Here is a 26,485-nt window from a genome sequence, read left to right as displayed (position 1 = left end):
TCGCCAAAATGTCCTTTACCCGTAACAAAAATTTTGCCGAGCGATCGTGAGCGCTCGTTCTGTTAAACTCGCCACAGTTGTTACTGGGGTCGAGGGCAACAGTTGATCTGTCGGACCGGCTCGCAAACTGTTGTCCGAGGCCGACTGTTGCCCGAGACACAGTCAGCAAATGTATTGTTATATCCCTTCTAACCAATAACACGTTCTGGCGGAATGTGACGTCACCGGTCAACAGTCTTTTTTAACAGTCGATTTTATTAGGTCCAATCTAACAGTTCCAGTCTAACAGTCAAAATGCTGGACTTTTTTCGTATAGAGTTATATAGTAACTGTTTTACAGGGGTATAACCAATCTCTACCCAGAGTTATCGTTCCTACTTCGCTCCACTTATACCTCTGTTAACGTCTAAAAAGTAGTGCCACGAAAACATTGGTAATGGAGTATTACTCCGAGAAATAGTTCTTTGTTTGTTACCGTGGTTTACCAATAAACATCTTTTTATTTCAATATTTTTATCGAGGCTTTAACATCGAAATGTAGACTGAATACATATAAAACTATAATTTATAATATCATGATTGAGAATGGGTTTTGCCAAGATTCTTGGCATTTAGACGTTAACAGAGGTATTGTAGCGCAGCGTAATACGCCCTCGGGTGAGAGATTGGGGTATAACAATCCGAAATATCTGACATTTTCCTGGAAACGTCAGATATTTGGGACTTTTGTCCATACATGTATGTACGTCCTTGGAATTAATAACAGCATAGGCAATGATAGTCATAGATGATATATAAATAACACCGGTCATAATGATGTTATTATGGTGTATCGGGGACATAAAAAGACATTAATGTTACTTATGTCTTCCGAGTGGGAGTCAAGATCAAGTGAAGTCTTACCCAAACCGACTCGTACCCAAACAGACTAATGATCCATTGGTCCGGTGGTAAACAATGATACGGTACTTGGGTTGTAAATGTAAAAGGTTTTGATATAATTGCAATAATTAAGAAATTATAAGATAAATGAACGTAGAATTTTTTATGATAAGTTTGCCAAAGAGGTCCCTATATCAACATTTGATAAAAAAAATTCTTTTTACATGCAATCTTACGATTAATTAGACTGACAAATTTAAAAATTCTTCTCACTCTTTGAAGGCAGGCATAATATTATAAGTATCAGCCAAAGAAATATATGCCACTCTTTAGCCTATAGACTGTACATGTAATAACTTCAATTAACCATGTAAAGTTTTCAATGAAGTATGTAGCTGTAATAATGAAATTTCGTACTGTAGTCTGCAATGTTTTGGGTTTTCTTTTTTCGACATGAAAATGACCTGATTACAGAGATGAAGGCATTGGACAGACAGAAAATTATGTATCTCGCAAACTGTGTTGAAAATGGGAGATTCCATAATTTGATAGGAAGTATTGACGATACTAGTTATTGAGATGGTTGCTCAGCTATCGGAAGTCACAGATGCAGAATGTACATTGAATTTGTTAGAAGATGAATTTCCATATTTAAATGAAATCATTACCGTAGGAGATTATGAGAAGTATAAGGCTCCTAGATAGGGGGGTCAACTGAGTGCACTTGACAGGTGGCTACATAGGGGGTCAAAGGTCATTATTGAGGTAAAAAAAAATGCCCCGTATTATGACGTCATAAAGACAGAGGCAGAGTTGACATTTTGATCATTTTATGGGAACAAAAAAAAGGAATAGTACTGATACCCGGATGAGCACAACTATAAATCAAGACCAAGAACCCATATTTCACACACAATCAGAGGTATGTATAAGGTTTATGAAAAACTAAAATTTGCCTGAGGTGGGTAACATAAGTATAGGTAAGAACGTTATGGGTCAACCTCAAAAGCGAATTTATAAGTTTTTCATCTTTAGCTGCTAATACTGGTTCTGAATTTAAAGATCTCTGATCCTTTTAATGAATAATACGCCCAATTTTCTATATACCACGTTCTTTTGTCCGATTATTTCAGACCCCGTGCCCAATCAAGATAAAAAAAATTCATGCAGTTTTTTTATATTAGTCTCATTTTTACAAAAGAAATATATTGTGCAAAGGAAAATTAGACTGAGATCAAATGTGAGCTCGTCCAACGTTTTCTGCCTTGGGTCACGAAATATACATTTAAGTAATTTTTTTTATAAGTAAATCTGTTATATACCATAATTTAACAATAATATTATAACTTTTTGAGCAGGGTTGGGATGTTTGAAATTGAAATTTACATTAAGTGGACCGAAAACCCTTGGCTAGCGAAGATGAGACACATTTGAACAAATTTGAACATAAATTTAAAAACAAAAACCTTTAAAACTTTAAAACTCGTAATATTACAGACTTATCATTATTTTGGACGCCGCTAGAAGGTATATCTGAAAAATAACGAACATAAACAAGAGATGTTTGTGAAACACTCATGCCCCCACCTATGGAAACATCCACAAAGAAAATGAACGTAAACTTCAAATAACTTGAATTTTTCTAAGTCCAAGGGCCATAACTCTGTTGAAAATTGCTCTATCATACCCTAAATCAAACTTGACCTAGATAATATCATTATTAACCTGTATACCAAATTTCATGTCAATATGTTCATCCTCTGCGAAGAAAATGAGCAGAAACTGCAAAAAACTAGAATTATTCTACGTCCAAGGGCTATAACTCTGTCGAAAATTGCTCGATCGTACCCAATCTCAAACTTATCCTAGATATTATCATGATAAACCTGTATACCAAATTTCATTTTAATATGTTCATCCTCTGCGAAGAAAATGAGCGGAAACTGCACAAAACTAGAATTGATTGTTCTACGTCCAAGGGCCATAACTCTGTCGAAAATTGCTAGATCGTACCTGATATCGAACTTGACCTAGATATTATCATGATAAACCTGTATACCAAATTTCATTTCAATATGTTAATCCTCTGCGAAGAAAATGAACGGAAACTGTTGGTAGACCGACCGACAGACCGAACGACCGACAGACAGCAGCAAAGCAATATGCCCTCCCTTCTTCGAAGGAGGGCATAACTATGAAACAATCCATTATCCAATTTTTCAGTGTTGCCGCGAAATACATGTATATATCAAATGCATTGTCAAATTACAATTTCTTTCGTATTCCTTATAGTTTGTTAGTTTTATTAAATTTGACCATGTCCCGGCCAAAATGATCACCTAATAAATACATCATTATTCGACATTCCTTAAATACTCAGAGTCCATCTCTATTCTGTGATAGCAGATGTCTCTAGTGTTGGCCCTATAATTGATTTTAGATTTTTTCCCCCAAATACATACGAATAAATGAACTTAATTTATCACATTACAAGTAAGTTCTACTGTGCATTAATATTTCACCACCCAAACACTACGTGTGAGCAGAGACGTAAATACCATCGATGTTATTTATGTCTCTGGTGTGAGCAAACTATATTACCCGGGGCCATTCCAACATTGATCCAAGAAAGATAACTTAAAAAAATGTTTCGAGTTTCATCACGTCATACACCAGAGGGGTACTGGGACGACAAATTTTGGAATTCTAGGTGTTCCGACTACCCCCTAAAACGGTGTAAACTTTATTCATTGTTCTACAAAATTGATTTTTTTTATCACAGGTTATTCGTTTGATCACTTGGTCGATATCTATAAACAAACACTTAATTTACATAATAAAACAGTTTGTATAATAAATAAAAATTAACCAAAAGTTTTGATCGAAATACACAAACTTTAAACAGGATTTTCATAAATATTTCGAAATTGGTATCGAATACATATAGCACCGCTTCCATAAAGTTTCGCGCGCTTGTCATCTTGCAAAGCTCTTACAAGATCGGTTGGACTGCAACAAATTTGACGATCATGGCAGAAGGTCCCACAGCGACAAGACTTAAGACATTAAGAATACATTAGTTCAAAAACAATATACATCTGTAAACGAAATCTTAAGAAAAAGAGGAACACAAATTTTAAATTGAGCATCCATACGCCATACGTCCTTTTGTATCATCGTATGTATGATAAGACGTTTAAGTAAAATTAAATTTCAATTTTTAGTTAATGTTACATTCACTAACACGAATGATTTGCCAAAAAAATTAAAATATATATTTATATTTATGTTCGTGTCACTGTGTGTGAGTTGGAACAATACAGTATGCATATTGAGCAAGACAAGTTTTTGGACTATAGCTATTATTCTCAGTGCATTGATATCAGACCATATACATTTGATTAATTAATATATTTTTATAATTATTTTAATTTTCAAATTAACTTAAGACAACTTAAAGTAGGACAAAATTTGATTTGGAGCAGCAACTGTCCTAGCAAGCTCAACAAAGTTTGAGAGAGTGCATGATTTGTTCACCAATGAGGAAAATATCGCGAAAATGAACAACCTGGTAAAGAAGTCGATCATGGTAAAAGGTTTCACTCAAAAAAGAAGATGGATCAATTTAGATATCGGAAAACTCCAAGGTAAATTTATTTTTAACAAGAAGAACAAGCTAAATATAACGTAAATCATAAAAAAAACATAATTTTTAAAAAAAAATAGCATGGCCTTCCAAGTCTCCTTGCCAGACTCTAAAGTTCCCGGGGGTATAATGTCTGAGTACATGATTGAATGAAAACCTCACGAATTACAGTGTCCTCTTTGGGTAAAAACCCGCACACACGGTTTTCGTGTTTTGCAGTCTGCCAACCCGGCGCCGTTTGAGATGTAGATTCCACACTTCTAAGGGAAAGCATCGATCGTTTGAATGAAAACCAACCAGATGTTTAGGTACCACAAACGCGGCTTAAGAGCAATGTCCACCATGGTGTAACCACTGCGCTAGATCTAGTGCCCGATAAAAGTTCCCGCTGCACGTGCATAATCTCTCTGTCACATGACTTGGGTGAAGGGTATAGTGCACAATGCAAGCCCTTATAGTTTTAATTAAAAATGATGACAGATATTTGAAAAAAAAAAACAGTGCACAATACAAGCCCTTATAGTTTTAATTTAAAAGGATGACAGATATGAGAAACATAGTACAAATCGCTTTCTCTCTCTCTCTCTCTCTCTCTCTCATAACTAAACCTTCATAGATTCAAAATGATGACAGATAGTGGCGTCTAGTGACAATTAATTTTTTTTTTTTAAATGTGATAAGTGTTATTTGTGATAAATGTTTTTATAAAGACTACGTATGTACACCCATGCTATCGCACATCGATAGAGTACATGATCTTGTAATGTTGTCTAGTGAGCTCGCTTTTGAATGAATTTAGTATGTCATTTAGTATGTCATTGAAAACAACATCAGTACTAGTTTCAAGATATGACTGGAATGATTTTTTAAATCTTAGTAATTTTTTTTTAAACTCACTTCGGTGATCTTTTGTGAATCACTACATGGATGAGGCGCGTCATGTAAATGGTGTGAAATGTTGGAACAGGTTTATATAATATAGCTAGGATATCGTCATTTTAAAGGGAAATTAAACACAAGTTATTTATAGAATGTTAGCATGACAACACATACGAATGATCACTGAACACGCGCGCGGTCCTCATGCACCTGGTATTTTCTAAAGGTGATTGAACTTCACCTTGCTTCGGAGATCAAGTCGTGACATGGCAATTCAACTTTAATTAGGTGTGAAATAATAAACCAGGTGTAATAATGATAGAATTTTAGCATAGAAACACATAAGATGTAGAAAACGCGCGCACGGTCATCATCATGCGCGCGATAGTTCCTAAAAGATGTTTTAAAAGGTGATTGAACTAAAAAATCAAGTAGTGTCATGGCAATTCTATTTTAATAAAGTGTAATAATTAAAGAATTTTAGCGTAAAAACACATAATGTAGAAAACGCACGCAAGGTCATCATTTGCGCGATAGTTTCTAAAAGATTAAATGAAATTTTAGAAAAAAAACAACGCTTCGTTTGTGTTTATTTTTTACATAATTTATTGATAAAATCAAAAGGATTTGGAACAGGTTCTTGCAGCTTAATAGTCCCTCTAGATCTCCTAAAGATTGATTGCAAAACGTTATACAAGATATCAAACAATATTACTTGCAAACATTAATTACAAAATGTCATGCTTGATAATAACCGATTGATAACTTGTACAGTAACTTATGACATCTACAAGTGTCATCTATAAATCTGCGAACAGCTGTTAAAATGTTTATATTAGTTTGCAAAGGAAAAGTCATCACAACATAGTAGAAAACTTGTGTCAATATTAATGGAATCAAAAGTAACTAGAGGTACTGTGAGCAAGCTCACAATTGATACCCCCCGCTAAGAAAAAAATCATACGCGTGTATTTTTGCTATTATTGAAAATATTGGATGAATCTATTTTACTGACCATTTTCTAGAAATAACAACTGCTCTATATTTTTAAACTGTTAATGCTAATAGGAGTAAACAAACCAATTTCTATCCTTTAATTCCATTTTATTTTAAGTTAACTGTTAATGCATGAGGACATTTGCATCCTTCCTTTAACAACGATGACTCAAATCAAATGAAATCCACATGTCAAGCAGCCATTTAATATTTAAACATTTTGAATTATTGGTACACTGAACCCGATTTTTTTTCCACACATTTTTTTTTCCAAATAAAAATTTTACCAGGGCAGCCCATTTTCAGAGAGACGGGGATGAAAATCTAAAAATAATTTTATGTGGCCTGAGAAGAGCAAGCTTTGTGTCAAATTTAAGCTTCTAATAATACAAGAAATGACACAGACAAAATTGAGCATTTTCGAAACAATGACCTTGAACTTCCTCAATTGACCTTGGGTCAAGGTCATGACACACCCTTACGTCATAAGCAATATTTGTGTGAAGTAAGAACATTCAATGCTTCACCATAAGGAAGATATGGACCGGACACGAATTTTGCATTTTTTCTGCCAGTGACCTTGACCTTGCATGAATGACCTTGGGTCAAGGTCATGACACACCCTTAGGTCATAATCAATCTCTGTGTGAAGTAAGAACTTCCAATATTTCTCCATAAGAAAGATATGGACCAGACACGAATTTTGCATTTTTTCAGCCAGTGACCTTGATCTTGCAGGAATGATCTTGGGTCAAGGTCATTACACATCCTAAGGTCATAAGAAATCTTTGTGTGAAGTAAGAACTTCCAATGTCAATGTTTCTCTATAAGAAAGATATGGACCGGACACGAATATTGCATTTTTTCTGCCAGTGACCTTGACCTTGCACAAATGATCTTGGGTCAAGGTCATTACACATCTTTAGGTCATAAGCAATCTTTGTGTGAAGTAAGAACTTCCAATGTCAATGTTTCTCTATAAGAAAGATATTGACCGGACACGAATTTTGCATTTTTTCTGCCTGTGACCTTGACCTTGCCCGAATGACCTTATGTCATGGTCATGACACACCCATAGGTCGTAAGCAATCTTTGTGTGAAGTAAGAACCTCCAATGTTTCTCCATAAGAAAGATATGGACCGGACACGAATTTTGCATTTTTTTCTGCCCTTGACCTTGCCTGAATGACCTTGGGTCAAGGTCATGACACACCCTTAGGTCATAAGCAATCTTTGTGTGAAGTAAGAACTTCCAATGTTTCTCCATAAGAAAGATATGGACCGGACACGATTGCACAGACAGACGGACAGACAGACAGACAGACAGACGGACGGACAAGGTGATTCCTATATACCCCCCAAACGTTGTTTTTGGGGGAATAAAAATGTCGATTAAACAAATTATTTCTGTCTCTATAGTAATTCTTACACCGCTTCGGCCATCTTTGTGAATGAAGTGGGAAATAACGAACCATTTTTAATTCATGTAATTAAATGTAATACGTATAGGATATTGTTATTTTTTTTCATTTAGGATAATTAATTGGCAATTTAAAATAATATAATATATTATGTCTTGAATAAAATTATAGCATATACGATTTCTTACTACACCACATACAGAATAATTATAGAATTTAACATAGAAACACATATGATTTAAAAAAACGCGCGCTGATCACAGAGTTCGCGCGGAATTTAAATGAGACCACTTCTAATTTTCATAAAAAACAATTGATAAACTTCAGACCCTGCTCTAATCACCCCCATGAATCAGTATGATTAGAATGGATAAATGTAAAGTAAATCACAGTTTTCAGAACCAATCCTTAAGAATAGAGATGGCAGGAGCATTTTTAAAGACGTTTGAAGATTTTGAGCAAGAGTGGTTAGATTTAGGAAAAGAATTTCAGGTGGTGTTTGATTTGGGGTAAATACGTCTTTCTTTTCATTTTTTGTCCCCCGCCGCAACGCGGAGCGGGGACATAGAAATGCCGGGCGTCCGTCCGTGTGTCCGTGTTTCCGTCCGTCACACTTTTCTGTAAGCGCTCTCATGCTACAAATTTTGACGGATTTTCATTAAATTTATAACAAATGTTTATACTACTATTACCTTGGTCAAGTTCCAAATTCAGCATTGGTTCATACTTTTTGTTGGAGTTATGGGACTTTGTGACCTTGTAAGCGCTCTCATACTTATGTAAGCGCTCTCATGCCTACACATTTTGACGGATTTTCATTAAATATATACTAAATGTTTATACCACAAATACTTTGGTCAGGTTTGAAAATCAGCATTGGTCGATACTTTTTGTTGGAGTTATTGGACTTTGACCACAATAATGACTCTGTTTTATCAAAAAATTGACCTTGTAAGCGCTTTCATGCCTACACATTTTAACGGATTTTCATTAAATTTATACCAAATGTTTATACCACTAATACTTTGGTCAAGTTCTTTTAGATTGTAGTATTTTGGATATATTTAAGACAGGCAAAATAGGAAAAACAAGATATCTGTGAGCCAGTGCTCACTAGTGATACCCCCGCTCTGATGTGAATATGCAAAATAAGCAAAGTCGACATTTAACAGAAAGCTGGCATCCGATTGGTACAGAAATATATCCCACAATATGGCATGCCAAAACAAATATTGTTTTAAAATTTCAAGCATCTGCGATAAATAGCTGCTGAGAAATCTTTGACGAAAATTTGTTTGAAAATTTTGGCTAAAAATCAACAAAGTCGTCATTTAACAGGAAGTTGACACCCAATTGGTACAGAAATATATCCCACGATATGGCATGCCTATACAAATATTGTGTAAAAATTTCAAGCATCTGCGATAAATAGTTGCTGAGAAATCTTTGACGAAAACTTGTTTGAAAATTTTGGCAAAAAATAAACAAAGTTGTTATTTAACAGGAAGTTGACGTCTGATTGGTACAAAAATACATCCCACGATATGGCATGCCTATACAAATACTGTGTAAAAATTTCAAGCATCTGCGATGAATAGTTGCTGAGATAAATGCGACAGAAATTTTTGTTACGGACGGACAGACAGACACACAAGGGTAAAACAGTATACCCCCTCTCCTTCGGAGCGGGGGTATAAAAATTGGGTGGTGAGGGTAAAAAAATGTTCCTTCCAACCTCCCCACACATTTTCTGGAACAGCCCTGAATGTTTGAAAATATTGCAATTTCATGCACAGTATACTAGTATACTGCTTGACCGGCGGGGGATCCAGGAATTCTATTCTTGTTTTTTTTTTTAATTATCACTTATCAAAGTTATGATACCTGTCATATCTTAAGTGAGATCTCGCGAGAAGTGACGAGATTAGTAGAACTTGTCACATTCGTGGTTTGGCTGCAGACGTGAGTGGTCGTTACCGCGGACTTTCTGCTTTTGTCCAAGGTTAGGAGCATTTGGCCCATGTAGAAGGTGAGTTTTAATTTATTCATGATGGCAATGTAATAGGTAAAGCCTATAGGATTGCTCATTTTATGTACGTTTTACGGCAGTGGTCATGATAAGTAAAAAGTTAAATTTGTGGCAATGGAATAGATTCGGTCTATAGGATTGCACGCTTTCAGAATTTAACGGTAGTGGCCGAGGGAAAATCTAAGTGATGGGAATTGTGGCAATGGAATAGGTTTAGCCTATAGGATTGCATGAGTTGTTTTAATGTAAGTAACCTCGGGAAAATGGAGTTGTGCATGAGGCATGCATGGGTAACGCTATTATTATTGATAGCTATAGTGAACATTGGTTAAGTGTTGGGGAGTATTTAGTGATTTTGTATATAATGTTAAAAAGTATTTATATGCGGGATGAGTGGAGTACTTGGTCTGTTAAATTTTGTAATTTTGCCAGAGGCTTGAGATCGAGCTGTCCGAGCGGGTTGCACGTGCGTTGCGAGAGCTCAGAGCTGGGTTTAGATTGTCGGGGTCTTGGCATAGGGTGGCTTACATAATAGGTACACGATATATTTAAGTGTTAAATAGCTGATATTAATACACTTTGTTGTAATATTATGTTCCCTGTTGATAATTAAGAATTCTGATTTATATATATCTTTTTGATTATAGGATGAGTGTGCTAAAACCAAAACATTCATTAGTGGGAAAGTCTTTGGTGCCTGTAATATTAAAATTTAAAGCACAAGTAGAGAGGATAGAGGAATGTGACCTTAACAGACTAAAAAAAGGACATGCATTAACCAGGTATTGATGTAGTTATGACATATATTTTGATTTTTTAATTACATATATTTAAATTTTGGTATTCTTTTCCCTGTAAGGTAATTAATGTATATTTTCTATAGATATAATCTGGATGAGTTAAGGACAGAGTTTGAAGGACTCACGGGAGAAAGCTCGAGGGATATTTTGCTTTTAACTGGGAGAGAAGAGGATTTTGATAGTCTGGTTATATTGATGCATTTCGCCATAGAGCAGGCAAACATGGTGGGGGCACCAAAAGGTCAAGTTCTAGTGCAATCTTCCAGTGCTGAAGTAAACCAGGGGGCGGCTTCATCTGTTCAAAACAGTGGAGCTGTGGCTTCATCCTGTTCAGCTGCCACTGCTTCTACTACATGTAGCTCATCTGTGTCAACAGCTAGTGTCTCTCAGGCTTCAGGTACTATTTTAGTATAATTTATTTGGATTTATATAAGGAGAGATGTGTATATTTTGCATTGGGGTATTTAAAAAAAAAAAAATAATAATAGCAACTAGAGCAAAGCTCGTTGCAAAGCAACGAGTGGGTCTTCCGTTAATGTTGGAAGAAAAGCTGGAAGTTCCTGTAAGAAGCAGAGCTCATAAACCAATAACAAGAATAACTAAAATAAAAAAATGAAAAAAATCGAATATTCCTGGTACGACTTAACAAAATACGAATGATTTTAAGTACAAATTAACAAAAACATTTCTGATTTCAAGAACGACTTAACAAAAAAAATCCGAATGTGTTCAAGTACGACTTAACAATTATTTTTGGTACGAGTTAATTTTACTTTGAACATAACGCTATTTTTTAAACCAAGGACGCGGAATCAAAATTTCCGGAAAAATCAATTTTTAAACCCCAATATCTCTGTAATTCATCATCCGAATTTCAAACGGCTTTCAGTGTTAGATTCAGCTTAACAAGTTCTACAAAACACGTTTTCATTTTTGATTTGATCAGAAAATTTATTTTTTCGAAAAAATTGTTTCACTTCCGGTTTCGACCGGAAGTGACAAAATACATTTTTTTGGTCAAATGCCATAAGTAAATCCGCAGATTTACACTCACAGAAAGTTTCAAGTCTTTATGAACAACCGTTTACGAGAAAAGTCATGGACAACATCACTTTTTGAAAATTTTTAAAATTACGTAACTAGAAAACGGAAGTGATTTTATGACTGAAACTTTAAAAGCTTCAAGGGACAGGCATTTAACATAATCCCTGAAAATTTCTTGCAAATCGGTTGAATAGTTTTTGAGATATAAAGCAAAAAAGAAGTCAGAAGGAAAAACAAGAAGAATAATAATATCAACTAGAGCAAAGCTCGTTGCAAAGCAACGAGTGGGTCTTCCGATAATGTCGGAAGTAAAGCTGGAAGTTCCTGTAAGAAGCAGAGCTCTTAAACTAATAACAAGATTTTAAAAAATCGAATTATTCCTGGTACGACTTAACAAAATCCGAATGATTTTAAGTACGACTTAACAAAAACCTTTCTGATTTCAAGAACGACTTATCAATAAAAAATCCGAATGTGATACAGTACGACTTAACAATTATTTTATGTACGAGTTAATTTTACTTTGAACATTACGCTATTTTTTAAACCAAGGACGCGGAATCAAAATTTCCGGAAAAATCAATTTTTAAACCCCGATATCTCTGTAATGCATCGTCCGATTTTAAAACGGTTTTCAGTGTTAGATTCAGCTTAATAAGCTCTACAAAACACATATTCATTTTTGATTTGATCAGAAAATTCATTTTTTCGAAAAATTTGTTTCACTTCCGGTTTCAACCGGAAGTGACATTTTCATTTCCAGCCTTATTACAGAGGTAAATAGATTAAATTATAAGCATTGAAAGTTTCAAGCCTCTATCTTAAAGCGTTTTTGAGAAACGCTGCGGACAAAATGACTTTTTGAAAATTTTAAAAATGACGTAACGTAAAAACGGAAGTGACGTTTTCAAAGAAACTTCACAAACTTTGAGGTATAATAAATGCACATAATCTCTGAAAGTTTCGTCAAAATCGGTTGTAAACTTTTTGAGTTATAAAGCCGAGAAGGAGTCAGAAAAAAAAATAAAAAGTATAATAATAAAAAGAAACCGAAGAATAACAAGAGGGTCTTCCGTTGAAAACGGAAGACCCTAAAAAAAACAATAGAATAACAAGAGGGTCTTCCGTTGAAAACGGAAGACCCTAATAATAAATAATTGTTTGTTATATTTAGGTGACAAGAATATGGAAACAAGATTAAGAGACATTGAGAGGAAGATGGAATCTATGAAAGAGAAATCGGGGGAGGATCAGGTAGAGGAGTGTTTAAGACAAGTTAGGATATTGGCTGGTCGTCCTAACCTTACACAGGCGCATGTCCTCCTGGCTGCTTTAGAAACACTTGTTGATGTCGCATTTAGAAATTCTCACAAAGATGCTGATTTCTATTCAAAATCTTTCACACATTGTAAAAAATATGAAAATTGTAAAGATTTATGTGGGCTTACTATGAAACTATTTGGTTCAGCTGAGGATAGAAAAATTGCAAATGTGGTAGCTGATTGGCTTAAGGGGAAAAAGTATGAAGGGTCTGGAGTAGTTGAGGATAAAGAGAACGTGGGTCAAAATAGTAACAAAAGTTTGGGAGATTTGACGGGAATGCAAGCTAATTCTTATCCTTATGTACCATTGTTGGGACAACCACATTTCCCTTTTTCCCCTTATCCTGTGCCATATTCTGGATACCCTGCACAGAGTTTTGGGTTCCCTCGTCCTTCAGTTAGAGGTATGGGTATTCGCCCTCGTAGGGGAAGATGTTTGTTTTGTAAAGACTTGGGACATTTTGTAGCTGATTGTCCAAAAATGAAAAAATAAGAATAATGTTTGGGTACATGGCCTTCAACTCGGGGGTTTCTAATGCCCTTAGTGATTTTTCACATGAGTTGAGGGTTGAGTATCCTCCTCTGTATTAACTTATTTTGCATCCTTTCTAGTTCTTTTATTCATTTTGATTTCAGAATGAGGTGTTGGTTAAGAAGAGAAAATTTTGTCCTGTTATACCTGATTGGGAATTTAACTCTGGTTTTGATCCAGAATGTATTGTTCAGAGAGTAAAGGATGAAAAATGGGTTAATTACAGGGGTGAGAATGCTCAGCCCTCACCTTGTGTGACTGCTGAAGATGTTGCTAAGAAAAATGTTAAATTTGATTTGGAAAATCTAAGATTCAGGGATCCTAATAATTTTATACCTGGGAATTTGCATTCATCTTTACATGAGTGGGAAAAAAATAGATGCCCCAGATAATGTTCTTGAATGGCTAAAGGAGGGGGTTGATGTTAAAAAGTTTTTTAAACCTTTTAAAGGAAACTTTAAGGGTAAGAGTTACAGTTCGGATGTCCCACCCTCAGTTTATTTTCCAAATTCTACCTCTTGTGCACAATTTAAAGATTATATTGTTAAGACATTGCATGAAAGGTTGGAAAATGGTTCTCTTACACTGATTGGGAAGGTAGGTTTTTGCGAGCCACCTCACTTGGTTTTGCCTCTTACAGTGGAACCTGCAAAACCACGTTTGTGCCATGATGAAAGGTTTTTGAATCTTTGGGTGAAGGATTGCCCTTTTTCTTTAGATACTTTAAAAGATGTTCCACGCTTAGTTCAGAGAGGCATGTTTATGTCTAGTATGGATGACAAGTCGGGATATGATCATATTTATTTGAGTGAGCAGTCTAAAAAATATTTTGGATTGCAGTTTGGAGGATGGTTTATGATATTTAATACTCTTCCTTTTGGATTTAAAGCAAGTGCGTTTATTCATCAAAGTGTAGGTATGGTGGCTACTAGTTGGTGTAGGTCTTTAGGTGTACCATGTTTGCAATACATTGATGATAGATGGATTGGGGGATTTTTGCAGTCTCTTTTCCATGACCTTGAAGTTTCTCCAAATGACAGTCACCTGGATGACAGTCAGGTAGCAGAAAAGGCATTATATATTGTCTGTCAAGTGATGATAAGAGTTGGATATTTTCTCAATATTAAAAAGTCAGTCTTAGTTCCAGTGAAATGTATAAAGTTTTAGGGATGTTAGTTGACTCTGAGAGATTAGCATTTATTATTCCAGATGAGAAAATTCAGAAGTTTATCGGCTTAAGAGAAAGTATCTTAGATTGTGATAAGACAAGTGTTCTTACTTTACAAAAGTTTGCTGGCAAATGTGTATCTTTTATGTTAGCGTTTCCTGGGGCTAAGTTGTATACAAAGGAAGTAAACAGAGCAATAGGTTTAGCAGCTAAAAGAAGTGGTTTTGTGGATATGACAGATGATTTGAGACAAGAAATTTTGTATTGGAGATTTATAGATCATTGGAGTGGTTGTTTTTCTTGGAGGAATGAAAAGCATTTACAAATTACAGTAGCCTCAGATGCATCCAAGTTTAAGTGGGGGGCCCTAGTAGATGTTAAGGGTCAACAGATAGTGTGTGCAGATTACTGGAGGAATGAGGATGATAGGCCAATTCATGTTAAAGAGGCTCAAGCTTTGTTCAATGGTCTATTTTCAGTCAAAGATGTGGTAAAAAAACACAGGGTAGACGCTTATGTAGACAATTTGGCTTGTGTCTATGGTTGGGAGAGCATGAGTGGGAAAGACCCTGCTTTGAACAGAATTATGAAGAGTTTGTGGAATTTCAGTGTGGATAATAATATGGATTTGCATTTATTGTATGTGAAATCTGAAGATAACCCAGCAGATTGTCATTCTAGAAGATTGTCAGCATTGGATTGTATGTTAACTAGGGAGAAGTTTGAGACTATTGAAAAGAGGTTTGGTCCACATTCAGTTGATCTAATGTCCCTTGATTCAAATTGTATGATTAGCCAAGTAAATGGGAAACCTTTAAGGCATTTCACACCATACCCGACCCCATTGTCTGCTGGTGTGAATGTATTTTGTCAGGATATAACATTGGAGAAGAATCCATATCGTCGCTGCGCTTCCAAAACCTCGTACGACAATATTTGATAATTTTCAGGAGAGGCAAAAAACTGTTTTATGCGTTTTCTTTTAGTGGCATATCAACATTGCTTTCACAATTATCATTCATTACCATTGTTTTGAAGATGCTGATTTGCAATCTAAACTACTGTGCACAGTATAGAGTATACCGGACATACGATGATTTGTCTCAATTTTTTGTAATTTTTCTGGTACTTACGACCTTTTGTCAAACACTGTTTCTACATAATATTAATCAAACTAGTTTAATAATTGATAATGAACGTTTTCAACCATACACACTAGAGATGAGATTGACCTATGTGGTTCATTTTCTACTTTTTACCCCCTTTATGAATTGAAAACGTTATCATCTATAGTATTCACCGTGTAAAATTTAATTTATTCACCGTGTAAAATTTGATTCTGAACATTAATTAATAATAACGCATTACATGTTTGCAAAAAATTTACTTTCAACACAACAACGTAGAACAAGAAATTAACAAAAGATTTAGGCTTTCAGTTTCATGGTTCATGAAAGTGAAACAAGACTTACAACGTCTAAACAGTATAGCTTTACTGCAGGGGAAAAAAACTTAATTATCAAAAGTCAAAACAGTTGAATTCACAAGGTTCAGGTAGGTATGGTAGACTCATGTGTGTGGCAAACTGTCATAAAAAGGGTGATAATCGCCAGGAATAACCCTTTTCAACTCTTGAAGATGGGCATATTTTACTGCTTTGATTTCAATCCGTTGCTGATATAAACTTCCAACAGCATCATCATCTGCAGGTGAACGAAGCTTAGCCCGTCTTGGAAACTCCAAAAACTCATCCCCGTCATGATGCAACTTGTATCCAATTGTACCATCAGGTAAGTATCTCAACACCCTGAGATCGGTAACGGTAGGATCGCCAGCTTTGCTTCCAGGGCGAATCGACTGGTAGTAATTTAAGGAAGTGAAATCTTTGAAGAAATCATGTGTCAAATACCGCACGGTATATGGCTTAGATGGTCTACATGCCTTCATGATGTCGACATAATTTTGTGGACTATAGATCGGTTTGTTGCGGAGTTTCCTCTAAATTACACTATGAACACTGTCCACCTCCATCTGCGTGTGTCCTTTTTCCAAAATCTTCTGAACAATGCGAATTTTTTTATCATGTGATACTTTTAACAAGGCATTAGCTAGCACAGCATTCCTATTTTGATAAGTGCATCCATCACTATACATGATGACTTCTTCGATTCTTTCATCAAGATTATCTACATAATCAGTTACACATGAGGCAAATGCATTTGCTGTTAAATCGCCCTCCGCTTCATGCCAAAAGTAGCATGTCACATCTTTTGTACACAAATCAAATACTGTGAAATTGTGACAACCCAATTTCGTCTTGTAATACATAGAGCTTGCTTTCAACAAAGGGGAAAGAAGCAGGGCCTGCAAATCAAACACAATTACTTTCAGATTGTCCTCTACAAGTGCCCTTTCTTTATCTTTTTCTTTTGCTGTGCGTGCTGCCAACTTCATCTCTAAATGTTTCGCGTAGGTCTCTTCTGATATATTTTTGGTCTCAAAGCCACAACATATATCACACTGATCCTTCTTAGGACTGAATAAAGAGAGATTCTGGCTTTCAAACACTTCCGTAAACGTTTTCCTTGACAGGAATGGTTTGTTACATTGTTTAGACTTTTCAACGTATTCATTGTAGAGTTCACAAAAGGAGTTAAAAGTTGGTTCCAAATATTGTTTCGAGGTAGACGATCTGCAATAATGTGATGGCATCTTTGGTAGTTGTTTCAAATAATCATTTGCAAAAGTAACCTTTTCTGGAGCTCGACTTTGTATCTGTCGTTTGGTGGGTGGCTTCGGAATTCCTATATTAGCATTATCAATCCAGGTATAAACAGTCTTTTCGCCAATGCCAAAGGTAAGCAGAAACATGGATTTGCAAACTGGAATCCTTTCATGGTTTCGTTTGAGATGGTAAACTAGAGATCTAGAACGCCTGCTAACATCTTCATCTTGCTTTCTCTGTTTACAACCTTTCACATCCACCAACGTTAAGATGTAGACTTTTTTCTGATCCCAGTCCATATTGTTCCAGATTGGTTAAAAATGCTTCTTCTTTCTTCCTCGCCTATCGAAGAACAGTTCTGGCATTTTCTTGAGCACTTTCTTTCTTTCATCACTCTTTCTGGTCTCTCCACTGTAAATTTGTAGTGACCGTCAATTTTCGTCATCCCTTTATACTCTTTACCTTGCATTCGTAATGCTTTTTGTTTATTTCTCTCCCAATCTGATGGGTTTCTTTTTCTAGGTTTCTTGGGTTCCTGTGTGGTTTCCATGTCATTGGCCTTCTCTGAATGAATTTGTTGTCTATCAACAATAGTCTGAGTTTCAGCTTCTGATTGTTCGCGTTCCAACTCGTTGTTTTGGTCAATGTGCGGTTGTGCAGGAGGTACAGTTTCTGATCGACTCTGCTCCTCAAGAATCACTTCTTTTGCAAACGGAATCTGTTCTTCGTTAATGTGATATTTTGAAATGTTACTTGGAGCCTCTCGATTTTCAGCAGATCTCAAGATTTCCTTACCAATATCATTGATTTTTGCATTTGTCTCATTGACTGATTTGTTCGTGATACTAACAGTTTTGTTTTTCTTGATCTGCTTGTTTTTAGACGGTTTTCTTCTCTTTCTTTTACGTTTATTGCTACAATCTGTTTCGCTGTCTGAGCTGCTTAATAGCATTTCTTTTCTTTTGGGTTTCCAGACTGGATCATCACAGCTATCGTACAGCATTTCATCATCAGACTCATTATGTACATCATTTTCAAATTGAATGTTTTCATTTCCATCACATTGATTTTTTTCATTCTCGTCTACTGATTCTGTAACAAAGGATCCCTGGATTTGAAAATTTCTGAATTCGTTTGTATGACTAATTTCCTTGTTTTTATTTAAAGATAATTGCAAAAGAAGATGTCCACGTGAGAGAGGTAAATTAACAGCCATTTTTACAATTTGGATGAAATTTGAATTCTAGTTTTTTGTAATCGTTACCACGTCTTTCAATGATTATTGCTCTTGGTGTTGTTTCTGGAAACCAAGAATAATAGATATTTTCTATAAATTGAAAATGCTGGCCTTTTCTCGAGAAATCACCACGTTCTCTACTTTGTAAAAGTGATACAACAGGTTGAATTGAATGTACTCTTGCGTTGATATCTGTCTCATTTCTTTCCCATTTACAAGGCTGTTGCATTTTCAGAATCGTACGCCCCACTCATAAACCAACCACAATAATTACAGATATATATGTCTGCAAAATCTGATTCCTCCACGTTTTTATGAAGATTTGTTGTACAGTTCAAATGAAATCGTCTATTACACATGCATTGCACCCATTTTTCTCCATTTACATCAACAAGTATTACATGTTCTTTTGTTAACATCTGCAAATCAAGGCAAACAGAGTTCACAGCAACACGATGACACTCAAAACAATTCCACTCAGGCCAGTCCTCTTCAGAATCTGACATCTAAAATTCATTATTTAGATTGTAAAATTACTAAAGTAAAAATGCATGCATGTCGTTTAATTTGGTAGACACTAACAGAAAATATTGTTCACCTTCAAATGTAAAATACAACTTCAATTTTTAGTATATTGATCGAAAGTATGCTAACACATTATAATTACATACTGATCTAATTTGAAAATAGATGTCAACTTAATCAAAGATTCTTTCAAATTGTCGTATGTCACGTATCATTCATTCAAGTTAAAATTGCAAATCATCGTATCTCCAGAAAAAAGTTTGAAAGAAGTATTTATTGATTTAATCAAGCATTAAAAATATAAACGTTGATATCAAAATAACATTAGACATATTTCCTACACTTTGCGAAGCCAAAAACGGGAAAAAAATCGTTCATTAGCTGCTCATTAGATGATTTCTACTCTCTTTGACATTATAATATTTAATTCAGCATGAACATGTACTAAAGTAGTGCATTCTTTGCATGTTTATTTATTAATTAAACACAATAATAAACGAAATGACAGTTTACCTGTATTTTCAGTGATCTGCAGCTTCATTATCACACGGTGTGTTTTTTTCTTTTGACGTACGATGTTTTGGAATAAGCCCAGACGACCAATTATTTTACGAGGTTTTGTCACATGTATAATTTAAGGACTTCTAATTGGCGTATAGATACGATTTTTTGAGAGTATACGGAGGCTGGGGTATCAATTCTAAAATGGAAAAAAAAGTATCCCGCGCATTTTTTGACTTACGAGGTTTTGGAAGCGCAGCGACGATATGTATTTCCTCCATTTAGGCTTATTCTTCCGCTTATTGTCTATCTTAAAAACCAGGGTGTTGAGGCTTGTACAATGGTTATTCCAAAATTATTGCCAATCCCAGTTTGGTGGCCTTTGGTCAGTCAGTATGCAATGGATAGGTTTGTACTTGGTAAGAAAGGGGAAAGGGGTGTGCTTTTATTCCCTTCAAAATCCGGGTTTTCTGAAGCAAAACATGGGTTATTGTATTATTTAATTGTTGTCAGGTTAGTTCTTTCAAAGTAAATAAAATGTCATTGTATTTTCAGGTAGTTCTGGTCAGTGAAGTTGATTCTCAATCCTTGTGTAGTGGTGTTGTGAAGAAGAAATGTTTGATGCAATATTCTGCAGAAAGGCGCATTGCTTACCTGAACAATTTACTAGATTCTAAGGCATACTGTAAGAAAAAATTAGCGTTAAAGTTGGATTTTGAAAATGTTATAGGAAAAAAAATTTTCAAAGCCACTCCAGAAGATTTAAGATTATTTCTTCTGGGAAAGGACAGAGTGGGTAAGACTCAAGTTCATGATTTATCTTGTCCTTTTCTTGGTGTTGCAAGTGCTAGTTCATGTTCTTGTCCAGTGCGTCTAGCAGCTGGAACAGTCTCTTCTTACATTGCGCAATTTAAAGCAATGTTTATTGAGATGGTAGAGTTGAACCTTGTAATAATGCAAGACATTTGGAAAGATGTAATCCAGCAGATAGTATTCTCTTAAGGAGGTATGTTGATGCAGTAAAATTAGAACAAGCAATGTCGCATGTGTCTTCGAAACAAGCCAAACCAATTTTTCTGAACAAATTGGAAAAGTTGAGTTTGTATTTTAATGATCAATTGTCAAAAAAGGATCTTACTGTTGGAAATAGATATGTTTATTTGCAAGATCAAGCTTTCTTTAAAGTTTTATTTTATTCTGGTGATCGTGCTAATGATTTGGCGTTGTGTTTATCTCAGGAGGTGAAGAAGCTGTCAGATGAGAAGGGTTATTTGTTGAGCCATACTGTTGGGAAAACCCTAGGTAATGGGCATGTAAATGAATTTGTACTACCTAAGGTTCAAAATCAAGTTATTTGTCCAGTTGAAGGTTTGAAGAAATATGTAGAAGGCTCGAGGGACTTGGGTGTTGATTTGAGGATAGGTTATTTGTTTCAGTCTTTTGACTCATCAAGGACTTTAGTGTTAGACAATCATGTTACAACTTCAGCAATGTCGGATAGGTTAAAAAAATATCTTATTACTTTGAATATTTATGAAGGGGAAACAGCACACAGTTTTAGGGCAGGTTGTGGTATTACCCTGATGGCAAATAATACAACTTCTTCAGAAGAAATTATGGAGCATGTTGGTTGGCGAAGTCGGCAATCATTCAACAGATATTCTAGGATCAATAGGATAGTTGGTACATCTGGGGTGGGTGATTTGTTAGCAAAGGTGTCAGTTTTGAAAGATAGGGACGCTAATGTTATTTTTGACAAATTTGGGGATTATTCTAGACTTCCACAAGCATTTGAGTCTAATTAGAGGGTTGGGGGAGTCATTTGAACTAGTTATGGTTATTGGGATCCCTGTGTCTTATATTGTATTATGCATTGTTTGTATGGATTAATATTTGTTATTTCAATAAATGATGTATTAATGTTTTATTGTTGTTTATTTAGTAATGGGTTAAGAATTGGGAGAGACTTACGTGGTTTGGCTGGTAAAGGGAAGTGAAGTATATTGCGGAATGCACATAGCTCGTGCAGATATTGAATATGATTGAATACAGAGGGAGCAAAAAAAAAAATCATCATATGATAATATTGACGGGTGATGCTCTTGAAGTGCTCGAGTTTTCCTATGTACCCAATACTTATTACCCGAGTCACTTTGACAGTGTCTTACTTAGGATACACTAGTTTTTGATGTCGACATTTTTTTTCTTGATGTTGAAATTGTGATTTTCTATTACAATAAAAATAAATGTTCCACATTTTTATAGAGCTAACATTACTCTAAGAAATCAGGGCATAATACCGTTATCTGCACCGCGGTGCAGATAATTTTTGACGTTATTTGACGTAACGTCAACCACCAGTAAAAATGTTGAATAAAGTATATCCAAGGTATTTCATGTTGATTTTATTCTTACAAAGCATCATGGGAAAATAAAATGAATTCACGGGAACGGATCTAAACACTTAGTGAGATATTATTAGTTTCAGGTTTATTCAGAGCAACAACTTTAAAACAATATTAAAGATCTAATAAATGTATAAATAAAAACAACTATCAGAAATATGAAATAATATTACTGTTATAAAGTTGTAAAAATATCTAAAATTAATCTGCACCGCGGTGCAGATAACAGGAGTATATATAGAGAGACGACATTCCATTTATCACGATAAATAAGCCTCCGGAAGGGAAGTATTCCCGGGAAAAGGTTTTTCTTTGGGGGACAAACATAAGAAAATGGGGTTTAGAATCTTTTGGGGGAACATTCTAAAGGTGAAATCAGAGACATCTGAAATACGCTCAAACTAATCTGCACCGCGGTGCAGATAACAGGAGTATATATAGAGAGACGACATTCCATTTATCACGACAAATAAGCCTCCGGAGGGGAAGTATATATATATATATATATATATATATATATATATATATATATATATATATATATATATATATATATATATATATATATATATATATATGAATACGGTTTATTCCGTATCGAAATGTAATGCAATATATTAAGAAATATGAAGTAAATTTAAACAAGAAATGCACATATAATGCATTCAGTAAGAAGTCTTAAAATTAGTATGAATAAAAATGAAGTCTCACTATGTTTCAAACTTTTATGTTGCTAAAAATAAAATTTCAAAACCATTGATGCATACAATACATACTCTCATGTTTCTACACTGTCCGTAATGGCGTCACGAAGTCAAATGATTTATATGAACTGGAGGGACATCCAGGACATCATAGGCCCAGCCGCGCAATGGCCATATGAAGTGCGCCGCTTGTTTTGGACAAGCGGTTTGGCGCATTTTCAAAGAACTTTGATATGTACATTTTGCTTTGTGAATGGATTAAATCCGTTAGTTTTCTACGAATGGGCAGAGCTCATGAACTTGGCACGGGACGCGGCGGCATGGAGACACTTCCATTGTCTGTTTCGGTAGGTGTTTATGATCATATTCAATAAAATAGATGTATCCTTATAGGAAGATTCAAATACAAATTATAAACATTACAGGTTATTTGAGTCCGGGAGGAACTACCGTCTTTATGCGTGGAACGTGTCTACCAGGCGATATGAATATCTAAATGGCAGTGTTCGCTTGTACACCCCAAGACATTTGAGAAGAAGTTAATATATATTGTAAATGAAAAGATATATGATTAAATACTTAAATATAAACATATTCCTCTATTCGTGTACTTTGTTTTTGTGTTTTTGGAAGGACTGTGCCTTATTTTTTGCAGAGTGTACTCGGCAAAACTATTGAGGCGGAATGGCCGTTTTCCACACGTGCGCATTTTTTTTCCAGAATACTATTGGTCGATTTTGACAGGTTTTTTTTCTCTCTCCAACGAATCAATTGCCGATTAGTATTTAGCGGGAAAATAATTGTTAAAGGGGGGATGTTTTGCAAACGTTTGCATTTTTTCTAGAAACAGCATTGGTGACTTTGATTTTGTTTATTTCTCCGACGACGAATCGATCGCCGATGATACCATGGCGGGTAAATATTACCAAATAAGGGTGTTTTGCATACGTTGGCATGTTTTGGTAAAAGCATCCAATTGGTCAATTCAGTTTTTCTGATGATGTGGCCTCGAATCTCCGTCTATATAAGTAGAAATTTGAGTTAGATTTGTGTCGTGTGCCGTTTTCAAGAGCAAGTAAGTGAATATCCCTTTGATGTCAGCCTCGTCAAATACCTCGGATCGGGAGGGCCGTAGAAGCGGCGGGAATTTTAGAGAGAGGAAACTGGACGTATCATCAATAACCTTTCGAGACTTTGCCAATCCTTGGAATTTTTTCCATCTATTTTCACAAGACGATAGCGTTGTACATGAATGGTGCAGGCAGAATGGGCTTCTTGCAACAAGTTTTCCCTGTCCAGTTGACGACTGCAGTGGAAACATGGACCTCCGCTCCCTCTCCCGTGGACATGGTGGGGTTGTCTTCAGATGCTCGAGCAACAGAAATCACACCAGAGTGTCAAGAGTGTATTCATTCTTCGAGAAGAGCAACGTACTTCTCCAAGATATTCTGCTATTTATAAAGTCCTACCTCGAGAAGAACAGCCTCGCCCAGTGTTCAAGGTTCTCTGGGTTCTCCTACACAACAACTGCAGTAAACTGGGCATCTTACATCCGTGAAGTGTTCAAAGAACATTTTTACACAAATCTGCGCCATCGGAAATTGCGGGGAATCGTTGAAATTGACGAATCTCTATTTGGCCGTCGGGTGAAATTTCACCGCGGCAATCCAAACCGTGGAATGAAGGTAACAAATTTTAAAATTTCATTTTTTTTGCTTTTTAACTTTATTTTTCCTACCTTTCTAAGTATTTAGTTTAAATAGTAAGTATTATTATCAAAACAATTTCATTTTTCGAAACATCATAATATCTAAAAATAATTCTGAATAAAATACTTTAAAATCTAGTTTTTTTCTTAGGTTTGGATTTTTGGAATGGTGAGCGGGAAACTAACACCCTCATCATATATCCCGTCTCGAACAGGTCGGAGGAAACCCTCGTACCAATCATCGAGAGACACGTAGAAACAGGGTCCACTATATACAGCGATGGCTGGAGTGCCTATTGTGGACTGAACGAGCTGGGGTACAACCATTTTACAGTACTCCACAAATACTCCTTCAAGAAAGTATATATTCATCAGGAAACGAGGGAGGAAGTGGAGATCCACACCAATTGAATTGAAGGGGCCTGGAAGCACGCCAAGGACCACTTTCGGCGGATGTCCGGCACGAAAATTTCTCAATTTGAGGGCCATCTTTGCGAAATTATGTTGCGGGCAGAGACCAAATCAAATCTCTACCAGAGCTTCTTTCAGTCCCTCAGCACGATTTATACATTACGTGGCCCACCCGTCTACACGTATCCAACACCAATTTTCCCAACATGGTCTGGACTGGACTCAGCTGTACCACTAGGGGAATGGGAAATTAAGCCTGGTAAAACTTTTTCTTACATCTTTAATAATGAAGTTTTCACTTTGAATAATTTTACCCAATTCTGTTTTTGCAATTTCTTTTTTAGGCAATACAGATGCGGAGACAGACTCGGAAGCAGAAGGTGAAAGATCTTTATCTCTTTTTTCTGCAACTGAGGCAGACTCAATCAGTATCCCTTCAAACAGGCAACTTTCTAGTGGTGAAGTTGCAGTGCGAAAGGGACAATTATAGAGTTCGGTTGAGAGAGCCATTGATATGATGGAAATGTTTGTCTCCAGTGAGGATGAAGTAGATGCTGACAAGACCATCTGTGCCAATCCATCCATGGAAACTGGTAAAATTATAAAAAATAAAATATAGTTTATTTTAATAATTAAGAAACCATTACAAAGTTCAAAGAAAATTGAAATATTGATGCATGCAACCTTCAGAAATATGAAAAATTATTTATACTTACTAATTTTCTGTCTTCGTTTCAGGTGATGTCCAATACTTAGGTGAGACAGGTCCATCTGAAGTACCTAAACAGAGGGGTAAAGGTAAATTTTACACATACAAGTTATTCAATTGTAATAGCTATTTATGCATTTCATTCATTTAAAAAATAAATACACAAACATTCATATCGTATGTCAACTTTCAACAGGAATTGAAAATATTGACGCATCATGCAGTTGGATAACAACAAGAAGAAAGAGAACAGGTAATTAAAATTATTACTTCATGAAACTTAAATTGTCTTCCAGAATTAATATATTTAAAATATAAATTTATGTACCCATTTTTTCCATAACATTAGCTCCACCCATGGCTTCTAAGTCAATAAGCACCACTACCAGTACCTGTACCACGTCCACCGCTACATCCTCAGGCTCTGGATTATCTAAAAAGTTGAAAGGTAATATAATTTGAAATTCACTACATATTATGTACTAAACATGGAACAGTGACACTGTTTTTGTTATTTGCTTAATATTGCATTTTTTAACAAATTGAAGTTTTTATTTTTATAATAAAATTTTTCTTACTTTCATATAGCAGCAACTGCATCCAAGTGTAAGACAGATGAACCATCCGGCTCCAAAGCAGAATCAACGGGAAAATGCACTAAAGGTAATAGTTATTTTAAAATCTTTTAAAAATAAATCATTTTGTAATCTTATCAGGTATAACAACTTTTGTATACAATGTTTATCATTGATTTCTTTAAGGAAACAATCAACTCATAAATTTAATTACCTTGTTTTTTCACTTTTGTATATGAACTCAAATTTTCATGGTTCCTTTTTCC

The 26,485-nt window shown here is 35.4% G+C and overlaps 1 protein-coding gene and 2 pseudogenes across 1 annotated transcript; all 3 read left to right on the top strand.

The window, feature by feature from the left end:
- Positions 1-9,739: 9,739 nt before the first annotated feature.
- On the top strand, positions 9,740-14,710 carry LOC128172669 (uncharacterized). Its single transcript, XM_052838441.1, has 4 exons — positions 9,740-9,853; positions 10,501-10,635; positions 10,737-11,050; positions 12,872-14,710. The coding sequence occupies exons 2-4, from the start codon at positions 10,502-10,504 to the stop codon at positions 13,510-13,512; spliced, it is 1,089 nt and encodes a 362-aa protein (XP_052694401.1). The 5' UTR covers positions 9,740-9,853; position 10,501; the 3' UTR covers positions 13,513-14,710.
- A 5,270-nt stretch (positions 14,711-19,980) lies between these two features.
- LOC128172655 (uncharacterized) lies at positions 19,981-21,631 on the top strand (annotated as a pseudogene).
- A 2,451-nt stretch (positions 21,632-24,082) lies between these two features.
- LOC128174729 (uncharacterized) lies at positions 24,083-25,519 on the top strand (annotated as a pseudogene).
- Positions 25,520-26,485: the final 966 nt, after the last annotated feature.

Source organism: Crassostrea angulata, chromosome 2 (genome assembly GCF_025612915.1).
Source record: "Crassostrea angulata isolate pt1a10 chromosome 2, ASM2561291v2, whole genome shotgun sequence".
NCBI classification, from domain to species: Eukaryota; Metazoa; Mollusca; class Bivalvia; order Ostreida; family Ostreidae; genus Magallana; species Magallana angulata.
Note: the sequence above shows the minus strand (reverse complement) of the source record. Positions and strands in the feature narration are given on the sequence as shown.

Bases quoted from the DNA above. Each gene is read 5' to 3' on its own strand.
- LOC128172669 (XM_052838441.1), top strand. From the start codon at position 10,502: ATGAGTGTGCTAAAACCAAAACATTCATTAGTGGGAAAGTCTTTGGTG. The intron at 10,636-10,736 runs GTATTGATGTAG...TATTTTCTATAG, and splicing joins AAAGGACATGCATTAACCAG to ATATAATCTGGATGAGTTAA. The intron at 11,051-12,871 runs GTACTATTTTAG...TGTTATATTTAG, and splicing joins TAGTGTCTCTCAGGCTTCAG to GTGACAAGAATATGGAAACA.